This window comes from Sinocyclocheilus rhinocerous, unplaced genomic scaffold (genome assembly GCF_001515625.1).
Source record: "Sinocyclocheilus rhinocerous isolate Xijiao unplaced genomic scaffold, SAMN03320098_v1.1 scaffold82, whole genome shotgun sequence".
NCBI classification, from domain to species: domain Eukaryota; kingdom Metazoa; phylum Chordata; class Actinopteri; order Cypriniformes; family Cyprinidae; genus Sinocyclocheilus; species Sinocyclocheilus rhinocerous.
Genome location: NW_015644168.1, coordinates 870982 through 891785, shown reverse-complemented (window position 1 = coordinate 891785; position 20804 = coordinate 870982). Strand labels below are relative to the sequence as shown.

Genomic DNA, 20804 nt, shown 5'->3' with positions numbered 1-20804 from the left:
TCTGAGAGCTGTCTGACCCTCCCATAGACAGCAACACAACTGAAATGTTCCCAATTCCAGAGACGTAGCAAGGACATCTGTAAAATAATCCATGTGACATCAGGTGTTCAACCGTAATTTTACGAAGCTACGAGAATACTTTTTGTGTGCAAAAGAAAAAACCCCCCACTTTATTCAACAATTCATCTCCTCCACGTCACCTTGTAGTGCCATTTTGGAGAGTATCAGCTGGACGTAAAACAACGTATGCTGTTCTGTGTCAGCTACGTCACATCGGATACGCTGTTTTAGTTCAAATCAAATAACAAACAACGTAGGAAACAGATCCGGCGTGACGCAGCTGACACAGAACAGCATACACCGTTTACGTCCAGTGTATATTCTCCAAAATGTCGCTACAGGGTGACGCGGAGGAGACGAATTGTTGAATAAAGTCGTTATTTTTTTTTCTTTTGCGCACAAAAAGTATTCTCGTAGCTTCGTATAATTGCGGTTGAACCACTGATGTCACATGGATTATTTTACAGATCTCCTTGCTACGTTTCTGGACTTGGGAACATTTCAGTTGTGTTGCTGTCTATGCAGGGTCAGACAGCTCTCAGATTCCATCAAAAATATCTTAATTTGTGTTCCGAAGATGAACGAAGGTCTTACGGGTTTGAAACGACATGAGGGTGAGTAAATAATGACAGAATTTTCATTTTTGGGTGAACTAACCCTTTAAGCCATCTGCCATTGAGTTGCCTGTTTGCCAATGCTATAAATTATATTATTTATAAAACTATACAATTTTTTTATGATTTTTAATGAAGTTCTAAGCTTGTCAGATTTTTACCAAAAGGACAGAACATTAAACACTATTTGTATCATCTAATATATATACAATAATCATATTTCTTCTATTATCAACAATAATAAATATCTCGTGTTGTCAACTAAGTTACTAATACAACACCCCCATGTAACTGAGCAATAGTTTGTCCCAAAACCATCTGACCTGTATCACATGATTGTATTGCCTTTCAGTGACAGACATTTTGAAAACAAACTGGTAAGTGGATTATATTGTTATTATACAAAAATGCCATGTGTCTGATCAAAATAAGACGAGTATGTTAGCTGCTATCTGTCAACTATGTTACCCAGCAATGTTCATCAGTATAATTTTTATATTTAAGCCTGTTTGTATGTTGTGGTTTATATATAACTATACTTGTAATAGTTTAACTATAGCTTGCACTACTGTTCATAGTGGGGTCTGTAAGATTTGTGAAATATTATTGGAATTAACAGAAAAAGTTTTCTATTTCAGTATATTTAAAAATGTAATTTTTTTCCTGTGATGGTAAAGCTGAATTTTCAGTATCAATACTGGAGTCTTCAGTATCACATGATCCTTCAGAAATAATTCTAATATTTGCAGCTCAAGAAACACATTCTTATTGTTATTATTTATCAGTGTTGAAAACAGTCGTGCTGCTTAATACTGTTATAGATTTTATATGAGTAGAAACTTCAATGAACAGCATTTATTTGAAATGGAATTATTTTGTATCATTATAAATGCCACTTTGATCAATTTAATGCATCCTTGTTGAATAAAAGTATAATTTTTTTTTTCAAAACCAAAAATCTTACTGACCCCAAATTTGGCAAGGTTTCTCCAAATATAGCCTACATGATCCATTATTATAAAACAGTAAGTACATAATCATCACTTTCCATGATTTCTGTAGATGTCAGCAGCAGAGAAACAGCGAAGATACCGGGCTCGACGCGATGCTGATCCCTCAAGAAGGGCACAATATTTAGAAAAGCAAAGAGAGGCCTGGTACAGACTAATAAGACATGGAAAAGTGAAACCAGTCGCAGAGTTGAGTGAGAGCGAGAAACAAAGCAAGAGAGACCAATGGAGAAAAGCACAACAGAGAAGAAGACAAAGAAAACGAATGCTAGACATGATTAGTACAAAAGACAGCAATGAATTTGAGCAGCTACCTACAGAATCAAGGTAGAAAGCCTGGAAGCCTTTTTTCTCGCAATTTCGACTTTACATCTCGCAATTATAACTTTTTTTTCTCCGAATTGTGAGATACAACATCGAAATTCTGACTTTTTTTTTTCTCTCAGAATTGCGATACAAACTCAGTATTTTTTGTTTTAAAATGATTAAAAGTGATTATTAAAAAAAAAAAAATCTAATTAATTACCTAATGTGCCTAATCCTAATGGTTCTAATACCTAAACCTAATGTAATTAATCAAATTATTAATTATTTAACATGCACATCATGCTGATTAATTAAAGATAAAGTTATTATAGATAATGGTTATCATTGTGTTAATTTAGAAAAAAAAAACGATGAATAGACATTACAAAAAAGTAGCTTTAGAAAGAAATATTTTAATTCAACATACAAAAATACAAATAAATAGTAAAATATGAAATTATTTAAAAAAAGAAATGATAGGCCTACTCTAAATATAAAACTAAAAGCGCCAGTAGGTGGTGGCAAATCCCTGTCTTTATAAGTGAGTCATTCTCATTCATTCAATCGATTCGTTCAAACTGCTGATACCTGATACATTCAGAAACGAAGCAAGTGACTGCCTTATGAATGGCTCACTGAATCATTTCGATTCGTTTAAAAACGTGGATTCATTAATGAAACACCCCTGTGTGTTGATCAGAGACGGCACAACAGTTCTCCTAGGGCTTTATTTTCGTTGGTGCACAGAATTGTGATATAAACTTGCAATTGTGAGTTATTAAGTCTGAATTGGGAGTTATAAACTCGCAATTCTGAGAACATATAGTCTTTTTTCCTCCTCAGAACTGGATTTTATAACTCGCAATTGCTAAGCCTATCTCACAATTCTGAGAAAAAAGTCAGAATTGCGAGAAACAAACACGTAATAGCGAGAAAAAAAAGTCAGAATTGTGAGATAAACAGTCGCACTTACCTTTTTAATTTTTTTATTCAGTGACGGAAACGGGCTTCCATAGAAAGCGGTTTAAGTTATGATGTTTATAAAATGAAAAAGTTTGGATAATCAATAATGTGTCAGCTATGCCACTCACATAATTTAATGTGTCTCACATCATTAAATTAAAATTACTACTCTCATTGACTGTTGTGTTTGGAGCCACCGTGTGTGTGTGTGTGTGAGAGAGAGTGTGACTGTATCAGTCATCATCATAGACTGGTCATCATTAGACACACGCAAGGGCGCGCACAAGCTTCTGTACACAAGACTCTCGGAGGATAATCTCTAGACAGGTACTTCGCTAAAGGCTGAACTGATTCATTCAAGGCCTTTAGCGTTTTAGACTCCGAAGGCTGACTGGCACTGATACCCTACTGGTATTGAGATCTTGTATAGGAAGCCACTTAAAAGTTCGGTAAAAAAAAAAAAAAAAGTTTATTTTTGTAGTGTTTTATTTTATCATTAGTAAACGCGTCGAGTAAATCTAAGAAAGTACTCGGAACCTCATTTTTTTTCTCTGTTCATCTGGGTAAGTCGTGTTTCGAAACTTTTAAGATATCCTTTTTGTTTCGGTACTGTTGTCGTTAACTTGCTTTCTTTTAGTCTTTTGATGTAAGTTAGCGGATTGGCAACGTTACATCTGCTCTCTTCCGCTATCTCGCCTTTCCAGTTGAACGAAGTGTAACTTAAAAGTATACAGTTTATTATTTTTTGTTTTGTTAGTCTTGTAGTTTGGAGATAATATCCATATAGACAATAGTGTAATATTAGCCTGTATGCTAAAGCTGTATTTTGTCACAAATGGAACAAAAGCAACAGGTGACTGAAGACTTCAACTAAGCTAAAACAACCAAAACATGTTTTAGAATAATAATTAACGTTACGTTATTACTATTCGTAATGGATTGGATTCAAGGATTTACAGAAAAAAAATTTCATTACTTTATAATAATTCGATTATTAGGCGCTAAAAATACAATTGTAGCTAGCCTGTTAGCTTGCTAGCTCAAGAGGCTGTCTTGGATGTCTGGTCAGTGTTTGTTGTTGTAGGTTATGATTAATTATTTGGGCCTTTTATGTGCACCCGAATCTGTCTGGCATGAATTTGAAAGAAAAACTAAAAGAAATCTGAAAGATAAGAGATATGCACTAACATCTGTTTGCTCCTGAGTGAAGTTTGTACAACAAATCACTGCAACATTTCTTCCTCTCATCATGAGTATGGAAATACTGTAAAACCTGTTCCTCCAGCCAGAGGAGAATAAGCCTCTTTCAATGTCAAGATAACAAAGGCAATTAATTCAATTAAGCTTCATTAACCTTCTAAATGAGCACTTGACATTGGTCCTATTAATTCCTGGTAACAACACTAATCTTAAATGCACTAGGTTTATATGTTGAAATTATGTTCTAAAACTGTGATACTATGTCGTATTGCATATAAACGAATTCTATCTGTCTGTCATCTGTTGTTTAGTCTTTTGGTCAGTATCTGTTGCTTTAATTGTACTGAATGAATTGTACTTGGTTTCTCAGGAGTCGAATGGCCTCTGTTGTTACAGTGAAGACAGAGAAGCGTCCTTCCCATGACTCTGAGGATGGCGACACAGTGGCTAAGAAGGCCAGGTATGAAAACAACAGATGTTCGTGTCTTGCTTTGCTGCCAGCACATTCCCAGGGCGAGCCAAATATTCTTCATTGAAGTCAGCTCCTGTTTGCTGACCTGTTCTGATGAACATGTGATCTTTCAAAGACCTGTACTTCCTGATAAGAATGACTTTGCCAGATAGGTTTTTCCTATTCTTTGAAAAAAATGATAGTCCACCCAAAAATGAAAATTCTGTCATCATTTACACACCCTCATGTCATTCCAAACCTGTATGACTTTCTTTCTTCTGAAGAAGACAAAACAAGATATTTTGAAGAAAGCTGGTAACCAGTTTTGGTTCCCATTGATTTCCATTGTACTTTTTGTCCATGCATTGGAAGTCAATGGGATTTGAAACCATTTTGTTACCAGCATTATTCAAAATATTTTCTTTTGTATTCCCCGTAAGAACACAAAAGAAGATATCTTCTTTTGTGTTTCCTTTACAGCGTAGAGGATTGAATGAAACCGATTTTGAAAGAATTAGAAATAATTATTTTAAACACATCAATACAAGTTACACAAACCAGGGGTTTTAATTACATTGACATATTCAACATTTAAGAAGTTTGCAAAAATCATCAACATCATAGAGAAGAAATAGGAAACAGCTAATGAGGTTGACTTTTTTTTCTTATAGTTAAGGACCTCCTTTTACTGATTGTTTGTTTAAAAGTTTCAGATCATATTTTTGAAGTCAGGTTAAGCCATGCTTTGCATGCAACTTTGTAGCATAGTTCTGTCCATATGCGTTTTTCCTCTGACCTGATTACATTTCCTCCTGCTCGGCTGACTAAAGGAAGTTGTTGCCCAGCCTGAAGACCAAGCGCGCCCCTGAGCTGGTGCTGGTGATCGGCACGGGGGTGAGTTCAGCCGTAGCTCCTCAGGTGCCTGCGCTGCGCTCCTGGAAAGGTCTGATCCAGGCGCTGCTAGATGCTGCCAATGACTTTGATCTGCTTGAGGAGGAAGAGAGCCGCCGCTTCCAGAAAAGTCTGCAAGAGGACAAGAACCTGGTGCATGTTGCTCATGACCTTATCCAGAAACTTTCACCGGTAAGATGTTTTTTTTTACATTTTCTTACCACTTTTGAAAGCACACTCTCTCTCTCTCGCTCTCTCTCTATCTATTTATCTCTCTCTCTCTGTCTCTCTCTCTCTCTCTCTATATATATATATATATATATTATTTATTAATTATTTTTTCACTTGTCAGTAAAGCCGGTTCTGTGATTAGTAGTAAATCTCCAGCACATGCTTTCAGATGGAGCGGCATTTACTACACAGAGCCGTAGTTCACTGACAAGCTACGCAATATCGCGTTCAAAATCGGCAATGATTTACTACTAATGACAGAACCGGCTTTACTGACGAGATGCGCATGAAAATCGCATTCGATTATTTGCACAGCCCTAGTGTCAATGGTACATTAACAAGCATGAATTTGGCAAAAGATATTAGAAATATTAACATTTAAACGGTGGATGTCATATAACTACATTTCATGGATACATACAAAATGCTCCTTTCTAGAGTTACATTTGTCTAGTTGACTATCAAGTTATAGACAGTGAATGGCTTTTTTGAGGTAAATGTAACTGTTACATAACATATAGTTTATAAACTGTTCAGTTGACATCTCGATTGAGCTATTACATGAAACACTTCAGTATGTTTTACTATTTCGTGCAGACGGTTTCCTCTTTTGTTTTTTTTATCCGCCATCTTATCTTTCTGTCGCTCGGCTAATGTCCGTCCGGTGCTCTGAGCGCTCTCTCCTCTCCTCCACGCCCCTTACTGCTGATTGGCTACAAGATTGTTTTGGTACTCGGCCCGTTCACGTGCCACTTGAACTGATGCGGCTACAGTGATCTGTTATGCCACATTTAAAAGTGTCGAAAACCACATTTATTGTTAGAATTTTGTTATAAAATTGACTGAAAGATGAGACTTTGTTTAAATACAGGATGTTATAATAAAGGATGTTATAATTTTATATTATAATGTTATTGTTGTTTTATTTCGTTATTTGATCTCAGTTTACAAAACAAAATATCATAATTTTAACATAATTTATAACAACTTTAACACGCGACTGACTTGCAGTTAACGCCGTGGCCCTGCGGCGGTAATAGGCATTTTGGTTGTCCACCTACTGTATTTCATGTATCCATATATTTTGTCATATATTTTTATATAATTTATTTTGTTCACACATCAACAGGAAACAGCGTCGACTAAAAGATGGATCTTAGGATTTAAGAATTCATATTGATTCATCAAAATGAAGATTGTTTAAAATTGATTTACAGTGTCCAGCCTCGGATTTTATGGTTGATATTATAAAGTAGCAGTAAATTTAAAATAAAGATCAATTTAAATTTAATAATAAAAAAGAACATTTAAAATATTTTACTAAACATACAATGTTTCAGTTTCTGTGATCAGTGAAAAGTTGGCAGGGCAAGGAAAAATCTTGAAGAAAAAAATTCTGTATTGTTGATCCCTAATAAACATGTGGATCATGAACACAATGCCAGGCAATGCATGGACTGAAGAGCACAACTATGAGTTTGTCCATCATTAGTCCCTTCCTCTCTCTCCTGCCAAAATGGGGCGTAGAACCACGTGCCACCAATGTTGTTGTTTTTGTCGCCCCGTCAAAACAGCACTCAGGGGTTTATCCCTGTTCTTCATTGTCAAGCCTCAGTATCATTTGCATCCAAACCCACCAGTGTCACTAGAGGATTTAGATGGCATTAGACTTGTGAAAGGGAGTTAGGTAATGAATTTCAGCTCTATTGCTGGGGTTTCGTTGCCTGGAATGGTCGTAGCTGAACAATTCACATCAACAAAATAACTTGCCTAGAAAAACATCAGCCTGCTGTCTGTCTCCACCCAGTGAATTTCCAAGCTCAGTTTGTTTGTTATTGTTAGTGTTAGGTCTTTCAGTGATTTAACCTACTTGTGAGAGTTTTGAGCCTTACATGAGCAGAGCAGTGGAGCAAAAAACTAGGCTAATCTGAACATGCGTCCAGGATTCACACCTCCAGAACAACGTGCTGTGACTAGATGCTAGTCCATTCAGCTTCAGCATTACATATTTATTTAGCTATGCATTCTTTGTAATGTTCGCAGCAAGTCAGTGGATGCCAGTCAAAATACATTTTGCGCTTTGACATGTTTGGGCATGAATATATAAGTCACGCTTGAGACTTTCAGACTGCTTTTTTGATTCAGACATCAATGTTATTGAGTTACAATGTTGATAAGCACAAAAAAGTCCAGACCCTTCTAAGAATTGATTGCATGTTCATCTCATTTCCGAATGCTTGTTGCTCAATGCTGTTATTTTTCATTGAGTACACAAATCAGGGCTCCAGAAAAAATAAAATAAAATAGATAAATAGACCTTAGTGAGTGTAGACACCATATTGAATTCGACACAAGATGAAATCAAGGCTGTAAGGGATAAACCTCTAATCTTTACAATGGCATGTATGGTAAAAAGGTTCTATATTATATGTAGTTTTCACAACTTTCAACTTTATTTTTTGTCTGTAGTGCATAAGTGCCATCAGAATGAGAGTCCAAATGGCTGATAAAAACATCACAATAATCCACAAGTAATCATTACCAGTCCATCAAATAATGTTTTGTGAAGTGAAAAGCTGCATGTTTGTAAGAAACTATTTTTTATTAGCTATTTCATTCTGATGGCACCCATTTACTGCAGAGGATCTATTGATAAGCAAGTGATGTAATGCTAAATAGATTTTGTTAAAAATATATTTTGCATATTAATATTTTTGGTCTCAAATGAACTGTTTTAGGTACAGTCTGGAGCCCTGCAAATGCAATTTTGAGTGGTTTGTTACAAAAATGTTTTGTACATCTTTTTCATCTGTATTTAATGCTGACCGCATATGATCAGACGCTGAGACCGAGGTTAATACCAGGTGTAAACAGTTGAAAGACATTTACACCTCTGAGATCAGAGGCATTAGTTCACATCAGGTGTGAAGGTGCTGATAATTAGCCGCTTCCTGAGAAAGTGGATTCTGCAAGCTATTCATAGCAGCACCTCTCTCTCTCTCGCGCTGTCTCTGGTTTTCCATGAGCCTCTGCCAAGCTCAGAGAATGAATTCAGCTCAGTGTAATGAGATTGAATCTGACCAGGACAAGGGCACTGCTGTCAAAACTCCTCTATTCTCAGCGCTCTCTCCACAATCTGTCACATACTCTGGAATCAAAAATTTTATGCAGAGTTTCTAATTACCTACAAATATAGCCTAAATATTTGACTGAAGTATTCTGTTTCTTATGAGGTTGCTATTATCGGGGTTGAAGTTTGCATTGGTGAACACCACCATGTGTAAAAATCAAGCCAATTTCATTGCCTACAAGATTAGCCTAAATATATGAATTAAGGTGCTTATTAATTTCCCTTGATGTGTTCCATGGAGAACATTTCAAGATCTTTGAAGAAGATAATGCTTATTTTCCCCTCTAAAAGCCTGCTTTGGTTGACTCCAGTAATTGCATTCCCAGAAAGCTGAATTTTCTGCATCATTACTCCAGTCTTCTTCAGAATTCATTCAATATCAATATAAAACATATAAACATATCAATATAAAACACTTCAAAATTGTAATGTTTGTTGGCAGGTCATCGGGACCTGAACGTCCATCAGCAATGTGATGTCATATAGCGCACGATTATTTCGTCTATGATTGAATTGCATTATGTCTGATAAAAGTCACTGATAAATAACATAAAAATATCTGAAGAAGAGACTATGGGGACTTGTACAAAAATACCCATCGTCAGATCATCAGTTGCTTTCAGTGCAAACTAAAAACAAAGTGTGCTTTGAAAACGCTGTTCCTCAGATGTTCAGGGCACTGGGTTCATCTCTGTTTGCTTTTGGCCATAAATTTCCTTCAGCACAAAGCAGCGAAAGCTTCAGCTATTAGCCATAAAATCAGCCTTATGGTCTCAGGCCAAGCGTCATGTAGTGCATTAGTGCATGTAAGCTCTACAGCAGCTCACCTGAAGGGCCCTCGGAAACACAAGTGACTGCATGTTCAGTTCCCTGTGTCTATATTCATCAGGTCGTGTGTGGTTTTCCATAGCGTGGCCTTTAGGCAGGGTGTTTGTGCACCTTTTCCATCAAATGCCTCTTGATTAGAACCCGCGGTCATTAAAAGCAGCTGGACGCTCCTAGTGGGAGCCGGATTGGGAGCAGTGGAGTATGAAATGCCGCTGTGTGCTTGTGTGTGCAGGTTCTGGAGTGGGCTCAGGAGAAGAGAAGACTGAGCGTACTCCATATTCACGGTGTTTACACAAACCCCAGCGGCATCGTACTGCATCCTGCTGGCTACCAGAACGTTCTGAGGAACACAGAAGTCATGGTGAGTGAATGTTTTCAGCTCTCAGGAGAAAAAAAAAAAAAAAAAGTCACACCACTGGAACGTTGATAATTCACCGGGGTGGAGGACACTGTGAACCAAAGCATTTTGGCCTGAAGAGATACTCCCTTTTGTGGTGGTTTTTATTGCTTATTGTCCAGTCCTTGAAATAATTTACCCAAATACAAACTGTTATGACAGCATTATATGAAGTTTATATGATGCTGATAAAAGCAGCATAACAGTTTATTATGTTATGATGGTCTGACATAACGCAGTTAAAAAATGCATTAAAAATATAATTCATACATTGAATACACCTCTTCTATGATAAGCATGTTATAATGTCTGAATTCATATTCAGTTTGATATGTTTTCGGGGTCATAAAGTCAAAAATGTCAGGATGATACTTAGGGATTAATTGAAATAAAATCTAAATTGCGATATGGCTCAGTGCGATTATCAAATTGGAATTGAATTAAGTAAATCCGCTGTGTTTTTCAAAGTGAAGCGTGGCACTGTGCTTATTAACGGCTCCCTGTGGTTTTCTGTCAAAATCAAAAGTTTGATGGTTTAATGTTTGAAAATGAAGAAATTAAGACTTTAAAAATATTACTTTTCTTAAATATTCTTTTTTTTGTTTTTTTTGTTATTGTTGTACATTTATTTAGTAGTTGTAGTAGCATTGAAAATAATAATTGAGATGATAAATAATAATATAATCAAATAATAATAAAATGTAAAATATATATGTATGTATTATTATTGTTTTTATATTATACATTCTTTTAGTCATACTGATAATCACAAAACTTTACAAATTGTGCAGCCCTACAAACAAGCACAGCGAACTTGGATTTTTTAAAATTGTGCTTTAAATCACAAGTGCGATTTTCAAAAAAATTAGAAACAAATTAACTTCTGCTTTGCCTATTAATATTTGAATAAATTTTGTTTACCAAATCAAAGTCATGTGGTGAGACTAACATGCAGAATAAAATAAATTATATCATAGAGACCCCTGCATGATTGTGTGTCGAGATTAATAATTAAACATTAATTAAACAAGATTAATTAAGTCTCTCAAAATATCAGATAATCTGACATTTAAGGCAAGGTTATTTCAATTGGCGCAACTCCCCCTAAAATTTATAATTCATGATGTATATAAAAAGTTTTTTGGGGGGAAAATACGTGTACATTTTATTTATTTATTTTTAATAAGATGAGTAGACTCACATGTATTCAAAGTGTACGTAAAATCATCATATCAGTCCTTAACGTCAGTTCTGTCATGACAACTCTCGGAGGGATTGGCATGGTAATGTACATGACAATGTTAATGTATTTGGTCTTGGCAGAATAGATCTGCTGCGGCAGAGCAAGTACCGAGACTTGCTACTGCCAATACATCCACAGACATGCCGCGGTAAGCATGTAAGAAATATTGCTGCTGCAAATATAACATACATGAAATAACCCCATAGCATACATGAATCACCTCGTAGCAGATCTATACAGGTGGAGCTGGGGAAGGTGGAGGGTTTCTGAAGCAAGCTGCAACTGCTACTGCAAGCACTAGTCATATATTTGAATGTTGAGCAGCGAGCTCATTGGCTACTGATACAGGAGAGAACCAATCAGCTGTGCCATGTGATAATGATGTCATTAAGTCAGATTGAGTTAGACCTATCGGAAACTCCATCTAGAGTTTCATGCCAGAACTCTGTATTTATTACATTGTTGCATGTTTTTGCAGAGGGAGATCCAGAAACTCTATGAAACCAAGTCTTTTGTGTTCCTGGGCTGTGGGAGGACAGTGGATGACACTACCTTCCAGGCCCTGTTTCTCGAGGCGGTCAAACACAAGTCTGACCTTGAGCATTTCATGCTGGTGCGGCGAGAGGATGTGGGCGAATTCAAGAAGCTCCGTGACAACATGCTAGACAAGGGCATTAAGGTCATCTCATACGGCAACGAATACGCCGACCTGCCGGAGTACTTCGAACGACTGGCCAATGAGATTTGCAACCGGGATGTGGATCGCGACGTGGTAACCAATGGCTGGGGTAAGTTGTCTTCACTTTTTAGATGCGTTACATAGAACTGATGTTTATTTTTTTTCACCGATTCATTTGCTGAATTAATTCAGGATCTCCCATCTCACAAGGCGAAGAAAGTCATAATGGCTTTACGACCCAGAAAAACCTCCTGCAAGGTTAGGACAGCTTTTGTGTTGGCACCTCAACCAGCTTGCATGCTAAAGGCAGTTTGGGCATATGACGATGCATTTTTTCCTTTTCCCTTCTTTCCTTCAGTGCATGCTTCTAGAACGATAGAAACATGAATACAGCACAAGGGCTTCTGTTGTTGTTTTATACTCCCCTTCCCACTGTACTCCTCTGCACCCGTGGCTTCCCGTGATGAAATCAGCTGATGCGCACTGTGTTGTAACGAGACCTTCATTGTAGCTCTTCCTCTTTCCCTGTCCAGACTACCACTCGTGACACAAGTGGCAGTCTGGAAACATTTCCACAGCTCCGCCGCCCCCTTCCGCTCGGATCTGGTATGACTAGATCTTCACGCACAGCAGACTCATTTCTCATACTTAAACCGAGCGCCGCCAGTACCGCTTCGCTTCACACGGGAAAGGCGTCAGTAAAAGCACCACCAAGCAAACTGTGAACTCCTGCAACTCGGAAAATGTTTATGAAACTCTTCATGTGAGTGAGGGAGATTTTTTTTTATGTGGTTTTAAGTGAAGTGTGGACCAAGAATGATGTTCAGGGAAGTCTGATCTTAAACGTGAGCTGTCAAATACCAAAACATTTGAACAGGACTGTTAGTAATGCAATCTCACTTCCCATTCTTCACATCAGTAAATGCACCAGCAATATTAAAATGGGGATTGTGTGAACCTCACAAAATGATCACGAAATGTCCATGTCATATTTCATCCCTAAATAAGTGTGTATATACTGTTAACTGTTAACATGGTTAATTTTGCATTGCACCATATTTTTATCACACTGCCCACCTTCAAATTCGGATTACCGTAATGTGAAAAATCCCTCATTAAATAAAAAATAGCATTTGCTGTAATAAATAATGTATTAAAATAATGATAAAAAAAAAATTGTAAGAAAAAAATTCAGAATTGTGAGATAAAAGGTTGCAATTACCTTTATTTTTATTCTGTGGCAGAAAGAAGCTTCCATATACAGTATTTTGAGAATTACAGTATACAGAAATGTGAGATGTAAACTCAGAATTCTAAGAAAAAAAGTCAGATTTGTTAAAAAAAATGTTGCAATTACCTTTTTAATTTTTTTTATTCAGTTGAGTCAGATTTGTTAAAAAAAATGTTGCAATTACCTTTTAAATATTTTTAATTCTGTTGTGGAAACAAGCTTCAATATACAGTACACACATTTTTATTGGTTGAAATATGACTCAGGACATTTCTTTTATTACTTAATCTGTCCTGTAAGGAGGAGGAAATGCAATAAATGCCTCGTCAGAGTGACTGAGGTGTGACTCAAAATTCGTGTGATTTCTCAGGCTTTACTTATAGAAGCATCTCAGCTTCCATGAATCTACTTGAACTTGTCACGAGACTAATGAGGATAATGATATAATGCCATAATTCCTCTCAAGCCACACAACTTTCAATACATTTTATTGCACTTTGTCAGTTAGTCCCCATTTATAGTCGTAAATGCTTGGTCAGTAATGCTCAAAAAAGACATGTAAACAGTTGTTTATAAACCTTTTGTATTTTATCATCTCTGTCCACAAATGTCTTTTAGGTATTTATATGCTATTTTAAAATAAAGCATCTGTTTGGTACCAAATGTGTTGTTGTTGTTGTTAATGAAAGCACATAAATGCAGTGAATGTGTTTTCAAGAATTACATCTACACACCTTATGTTTAACTTGCGTGCAAGAGCGGCCATTTGTAACTTGTATGTACGAAACTTCCGGTGTCACCTGCTTCCATTTACTTTAGCTGTACAAAAACAATCCGTTATGCTGCTTGATAAAGCAAACTGGTATTTGTTATATTATTTTAATTCATTATCGTAATCATAAACACTGGTTTGTGGACTTCTGGTTATTTATCTATAGAGGCTAATCAATCGCAGTCTCATACATTGAAAGAAAATAGCTTACTTTGCAAAATAAGGTGGATTGATCAGCATCTACATACTAAACAAAACTTTTATTTTTGTTTTGTTTTTTTCTTTTATTAAAGGGTTAGTTCACCCAAAAATCTGTCATGAATTACTTACCCTCATGTCCTTCCAAACATGTAAGACCTTCATTCATCTTCGGAACACAAATTAAGATATTTTTGATATACCTCTGCATAGACCCTGCATAGACAGCAACACAACTAAAATGTTCCCAGACCCAGAAACGTGGACATCAATAATACAGTCCATGTGACATCAGTGGCTCAACTTCAGTTTTGCTTAGCTCCGAGAATACTTTTTGTGTTCAAAGAAAACAAAAACAATATAATTTATTCAACAATTCTTCTCTCGGAGTTAACGTTTTCTGCCATTTTGGAGAGTACCACGAGCCACGACGCATGCGCGCGCTTTCTACTGAACGTAAACGCATGCGCCAGGTTCCGAAGATGAACGAAGTCTTACGGGTTTGGAACGACATAAGAATGAGTAATGACATAATTTTTTATTTTTGGGTGAACTAAGAATCCTTTCCTTTAAAGGGGTCATTTGATGCTTTTTTAAAGATCATTATTTTCTAACTGCGGTTACTGACACCATGCCTTCTTTCTTTGCGTGCACATTTGCGGCGGGATTATGCAAATATTTCCACATAGTGGGGTAGATATGTGGGGGCGTGTTAGAATGAGCCGTTTTAGGGGGGCGTGGCAGAGTCTTAACTTTGATAAAGAATATCTCTTTGGTTTTGAGACTTTAGTCTTTGCAACTTCAGGGATCTTATCTATGCACAATCAGCTTGTAACACTCCAAAGAGAAAGGAAAACTTGAAATCGCATCATATGACCCCTTTAAGATAGGACCGCATGTAGACAAGAAGCGAAGTGGGAAAGAGATGGGGGATGAAATCGGCAAAGGTCCGCGACGGCGCGCTGTTGTGCAGGATATTAGCGCCAACTACACCAACACTTTTGTGTGAAAACGTTGACTGTACGTCGTCATAAACATCCAGTCAGTGAGTCAGCTGTTACTGTAGCTCAGTAATACCCTGCTGAATTTGGTGACTGTACCGATTTAAACCGATAACTCACGGGCTTGTAATTCTTTTTGACCGATTCATAAGAACCAGCCTATAAAAGTCATAATTTTAGAGAATCAGACCACACCAATCATGAGGTAAGTTTGTTTTTGGAATGCAACAGACATGCCTATTTGTATTATTTCTGTAGAAATGATACACAGAGTGTTAATTCTATGGAAGTATGTTTCACCACAGAATTAGCTTCTGACCTTTTAAATCGCAATTCTGAGTTTATATCTCACTATTCTAACTTTTTTTCCCCTGCAGCTGAGAATATGTAGGATATAAATATAAACTTGCTATTCTGAGAAGAAACTGAATTGTGAACAACTGCAAGGAAGTTAAAATTTAAGCAAAATTCGTAATGAACTCATTTATTATTTTGATTCCACGGCAGGAAGTGAGATTGTAACTTGGAATTGTGAGAAAAAGTCAGAATTCTTGAGTTTATATCTTGTAATTCTGAATCTAAAAAAGAAACGAAGTCTGAATTGAGATATAAACTGATTATTTTTTTCCTGTGGCAGAAAAACAGGCTTCAGGAAACAAGAAATTACACACTACTAAGTTCCAAACATGACACATTATTACAAGCTATTATAGCAGCTTTATTTAAGAAATATTACACATTCTCAAAGTACAACAAATCTTCTCTATGAAGCTCTCCAGTCTTGCCATTGTGCTAGCGCAAATTAACACGAGGTGAAGGAGAATTAAGACCCGACTTTGTTCTAAAATAAAAGGATGAAGGGATCTGAAAGAAAAGAAAATGGCAGTAGTCACTAATGAATTAAAACAAAAATTAAACATTTTGTAGGGCTTCAGATAGTTTGGTATACACAGCATTTTAGAACTTTCTGCTGAGGCGCCTTCAAACCTCAAGCACCAAACCTTACAATACCTTTTAATGCCTTTCATATCCAGAGACATGAAAAGCCTGAGTATAAAAGGAAGAATGAGAAAAGGCAGCGTTTGTACAGAATAGTTTTGAGATCAATGGCTAAAGTAATGAGCTGAGGCACTATGGTAGTGATTTCATGAGACAGTTTGGGTTGTGGGCATCATCTGAATGTACCTACATTAATCAAATAAAAAGTAGACAAAATACATTTAGAATATATTATCTCTCATAACATTGGAATAACACCTCAGTCCATCTTTTTTGGTGGGCAGAAAGAACACTTGATCGTAAAGAACAGATGCAGAAAAATGCAAAAATACTTCTCATTATCTCATTATTTAAATGAAAACCAAAGCACTGCTGTCTGATTGGCTGTGTTGCATGTCAATCAAAAATGGTTGCCGAGGTGAGATCAAGTCAAATGATATTCCTTCCACTCATTAAACTGAAACACTTTTTTTCCTGGAACAAAACACGAGGATCCTAAATATGAACTGAATTTCAGTTAAACCTGTAGGAAAGCAAAAAAAACACCTATCACTTCAACACGTAGGCAATGTCTGCATTCACAGGAAGCTGAGAGGGTCACAGGGTCTCATATCTAGCTGTAGCTGAACCGTGAGAGTCGCTGGAGCAGCAGAGGCAGGTCTTGTATCTCAGGCCTTCATGAGTGCGCTGACCACAGCCCTGGCGTTGAGGCTGCGCAGGTCACTGTACGTCTGTCCGGTGCCCACAAACACGATGGGCTGACCTGTGATGTAGGTCATGGAGATAGCAGCACCCACCTACAGGAAATGGTCTGGAGTTATATTTAACCAAGATCCATTTCACAAGAACATGCCATGAAAAAAAAGGGTTCTGGTCATACCTTATCATCAATGGTGTCAAACTTGGTGAGAACGATGCCGTCGATGAGCCTGGGTTTGTCAGTCTTGGAATGATCAGCCAGTGCTTGATTAAATTTAACCTAAAACAAAGCAAAAAACACTCAGTACTTAATGACCTGGGAATTTTTGAGAAGCTCAGGACTGCGTTTCAGATATCAGATACCCACATGTAATAGAAACGGAACAAGTGATTGAGTGGTAACCATCATGGATATCCTGTGCAGCACAGATATTGATTATAATTGGCTGAATTATCCCGCGTTACCTTTTCCTTGGGTATGTTTGATTTTAAAGGGGTCATATGATGCGATTTCAAGTTTTCCTTTCTCTTTGGAGTGTTACAAGCTCTTGGTGCATAAAGAAGATCTGTAAAGTTGCAAAGACTAAAGTCTCAAATCCAAAGAGATATTCTTTATAAAAGTTAAGAGTCAGCCACGCCTACCTAAAACGGCTCGTTCTAACACGCCCCCACATATCTACATCACTATGTGGAAATAACTTATAAAGATTAAGAACACTGCAATTTTGGTCTTCCAAAAGAGGACGATATCTGCTTCGTCATGTCTGGAGCTGATCCGTGCAGGTCGCTGAGGAAATACTTCAGCTTCGCTCTGTCGATCTTCAGATCGGCTTTCACCGTGGACGAAGAGGAGTCCAGCCCGGGGTCGTCACATGTGGTTGCTGCAGGCATCACAATATGGTAAGGGACGTAACATTTCCGTCACACGCTTGAAGATATAAATTATTTATTTATGTGAATAAAGCAGCACTCATATTCTATAACTAGGCCTATTGTCAGATGAAGGACCCAGTTATAGAGGTTCCAAATGGGGATTTTCCCAATAATAGGTTTCCATACAAAGTTGCGAATTTAACTTATGCGCAAAACTAGAATATCGCATAAAACATTTGCAAGCAAGCATCGTTTCCATCCAACGAGTCAAAGAGAACAAAATCGTCACTTCCTGATAAGCTGACACTAAATAACTAAGAAAAATAGGAGAATATAATAATTTTCATATATAATAAATTACTTGCGCCTCAGAGCGAGCAAACGAAACACAATGAATGCGGTCAATGCTTTCGGAGGTGGATGCTGCTGTTCGGGAACGCAGTCGTGTAAGACAATTATACAGAAATACTTTGACGACAGACTTTGCTCGTGCATTTCCGAATGACCATTACAACATTTCAGATGCTGTGGAATGAGATCGGTCCACTGGTTAGTCAGGTTTTGCCATCCCATAGCGCAAAGTCACGACTTTTTTGATGCTTTCGGAGGTGGATGCTGCTGTTCGGGAACGCAGTCGTGTAAGACAATTATACAGAAATACTTTGACGACAGACTTTGCTCGTGCATTTCCGAATGACCATAACAACATTTCAGATGCTGTGGAATGAGATCAGTCCGCTGGTTAGTCAGGTTTTGCCGTCCCATAACGCAAAGTCACATGACTTTTTTGATGCGCTTGGAGGAATTTATTCGCAAAATGCATTTCCATCTCCCATTATTTGCATCAACTCTTTTTCGCACAAGTCAAAAACCACCTCAAGCGAGCGTAAAAACTTTTTTGCGAATTAAGGGATTTTTATTTGAAATTGGGCATTTCCATCACTCGTTTCTCATGCGATACTTCAAAATGCGCATTAAAATAGGGTGATGGAAACATAGCAACATCTATGTATAATAACATTAGCTATGTTGTACCGGTTACTTTTTTTCCCAAAGTATTATTTATTTATTTTGTTTGCTTTTGATGCTTGCTCACCAAGGTAGCATTTAAGCAAAAAAACTAAAAAAACAATAAAAACATTAATATTGTGAAATACGGTTACAATTTCATTTAGTTTAACTTGATGTACTAAAATAACTAATTAAAATATAAAACTTCAACTAAAAACAAAATATAAAAATAATAATTAAAAACTATAATAGTATCTCAATAATACTAAAATAACACTGCTTCAGTCTTCAGTGTCATGTGATCCTTCAGAAATCATTCTATTATTCTGATTTGATGCTCATAAAACATTTCTTAATATCAATGTCGAAAACTGTTTTTACTGCTTAATATTCGTGCAAACCATGATACATTTTTTAGGATTCTTCGCCTATCAATTTCAGAAGAACAGCATTGATTTTAAATAATAAGTCTCATGTAAGATTAAAAATGTATTTACTGTCATTTGAATCAATTTGATGCATCCTTGTTGAATAAAGGCATCAAGTTCTATTTAAAAGAAACCCTGTCTGAAATTCCATCATTATTTACTCACTTTCTCGTCATTCTAAACTTGTATGGCTTTCAATCTTCCTTGAAAGGCACAAGTGTACATTTTTGACCAATATCTTTGACAAACTTTTCAATTTAATATAAGTGGAAGCAGACTGGGGTTGATAAATGGTGAAAAGGTATCATTAAATTTACTGAAAAACTGCACCAGTGGGCCATTATTTATTTATGATTTAACGCCATGTCAGCAGCAGTGGCTATATTCATGGCAAGAGAAAACATTTCAATTTCACAATTCAGTCGTATATATCATTTGTGGGCCATTATTTGTCAATATTTTAGTTCATAAATGGCTCTCTGAAACATCAAGCGCTCCCTAGTGCAAAAGCACTTTTTATTGTCCAGAAATATTTGCTGGTCAAAGATGGCTGCTTCATATGACACATTATGAAGCAGTGCCTTCTACAGGCCATATGTGGCATTACACCTACCAGCTGATCCACAGCCTCATTTCCCACCAGCGCTTCTCCCACAAACAGCACCAGGTCCGGGGTGTTGACCGCGATCAGCTTCGCCAGAGCCGTCATCAGAGGAGCGTTATCCTGCATCCGGCCGGCGGTATCGATCAGCACCACGTCAAAGACCTGGTTACGAGCTGCAGAGAGAGAGTTAGTGTTAACAAATGAATCCTTCTAAAGTTTAATTTCCTCGAAAATCACAGGGTTTTTACCAAAGGCGATAGCCTCCATGGCGATCCCAGCAGCATCCTTGCCATAGCCCTTCTCGAAGAGCTGTACGGCGGGCTGTCCCCCGTGCTTCTCAAGGGGGTGTAGAGAGTTCAGACGCCGCTGATGAGTCCTCAGCTGCTCCACGGCTCCCGCGCGGAACGTGTCGCAGGCCGCGATGAGCACCGTGAAGCCGTTCTCGATCAGCCAATAGGAGATCTGTACAAAAAAAATTTAAAAAAAAGGTAAATAAATGTCACATGACCTCTATGATTTCTATGTCAGGGTCAATGTCAATGTAAGGGTATCTGTAGGATTTTAAAGCTCAAATTTAAGACCTTTTAAGACCTGCACAAATACAATTAATACCATATGAGCAGGGTGGGGCAATGTCTATGGTAACATATTAAAAGTGTAAAATCAAATGACTGTAAAAAGCCTGATTTGCAGTTCAGATACAGGTTTCAGACACTGAAACTTAAATAAAATTTCAGATTAAAAAATTCGGAATGATATTAATTTATATAATTATTATCAATTATTATATTAATTAAATAACAAATATATTTTACTCTCTTAATTTTTTAGATTTTAATAATGCATTATTTTCTTGTCAATCCACCAGTTCACATTTACAACTCTGCGTGTTTGCAGTGTAAAAACATGGGTTGATTTTCACATTGGTCTAAACTAGGGTTGAGCCGATAGACGATGCCATCATCCATCGTGGATGGCTGATAGA

General features: G+C 37.0%; 3 protein-coding genes across 5 annotated transcripts in view; 2 read left to right on the top strand and 1 right to left on the bottom strand.

The window, feature by feature from the left end:
• LOC107758073 (acetolactate synthase-like protein) overlaps positions 1–10331 on the top strand; it is a 23965-nt gene extending 13634 nt beyond the window's left edge. The window contains exons 17-18 of one of the 2 annotated variants that reach the window (XM_016575724.1): positions 355–362; positions 10321–10331. The gene's annotated coding sequence lies outside the window, so the exon portion shown is untranslated. Of the gene's footprint in view, positions 1–354; positions 363–1026; positions 1052–10320 lie in introns of those variants that run through there. The other variant, XM_016575723.1, reaches the window with a different exon arrangement.
• On the top strand, positions 944–13140 carry LOC107758044 (protein FAM118B-like). The gene is made up of 8 exons (XM_016575685.1): positions 944–1051; positions 1737–2011; positions 4524–4613; positions 5435–5687; positions 9890–10045; positions 11803–12112; positions 12196–12261; positions 12362–13140. Exons 1-8 carry the CDS (start codon positions 1007–1009, stop codon positions 12388–12390), a joined length of 1224 nt encoding a protein of 407 aa, XP_016431171.1. The 5' UTR covers positions 944–1006; the 3' UTR covers positions 12391–13140.
• Positions 13141–15902: 2762 nt separating this feature from the next.
• Positions 15903–20804, bottom strand: part of LOC107758072 (signal recognition particle receptor subunit alpha-like) — a 14424-nt gene continuing 9522 nt past the window's right edge. For both annotated transcript variants that reach the window (XM_016575721.1, XM_016575722.1), the window contains exons 8-11: positions 20068–20281; positions 19829–19992; positions 17085–17183; positions 15903–17001 (exon numbers count right to left, since the gene is read on the bottom strand). In XM_016575721.1, coding sequence (XP_016431207.1) covers positions 16873–17001; positions 17085–17183; positions 19829–19992; positions 20068–20281 — 606 coding nt within the window. In that variant the 3' untranslated portion in view covers positions 15903–16872. The remainder of the gene's footprint in view (positions 17002–17084; positions 17184–19828; positions 19993–20067; positions 20282–20804) is intronic.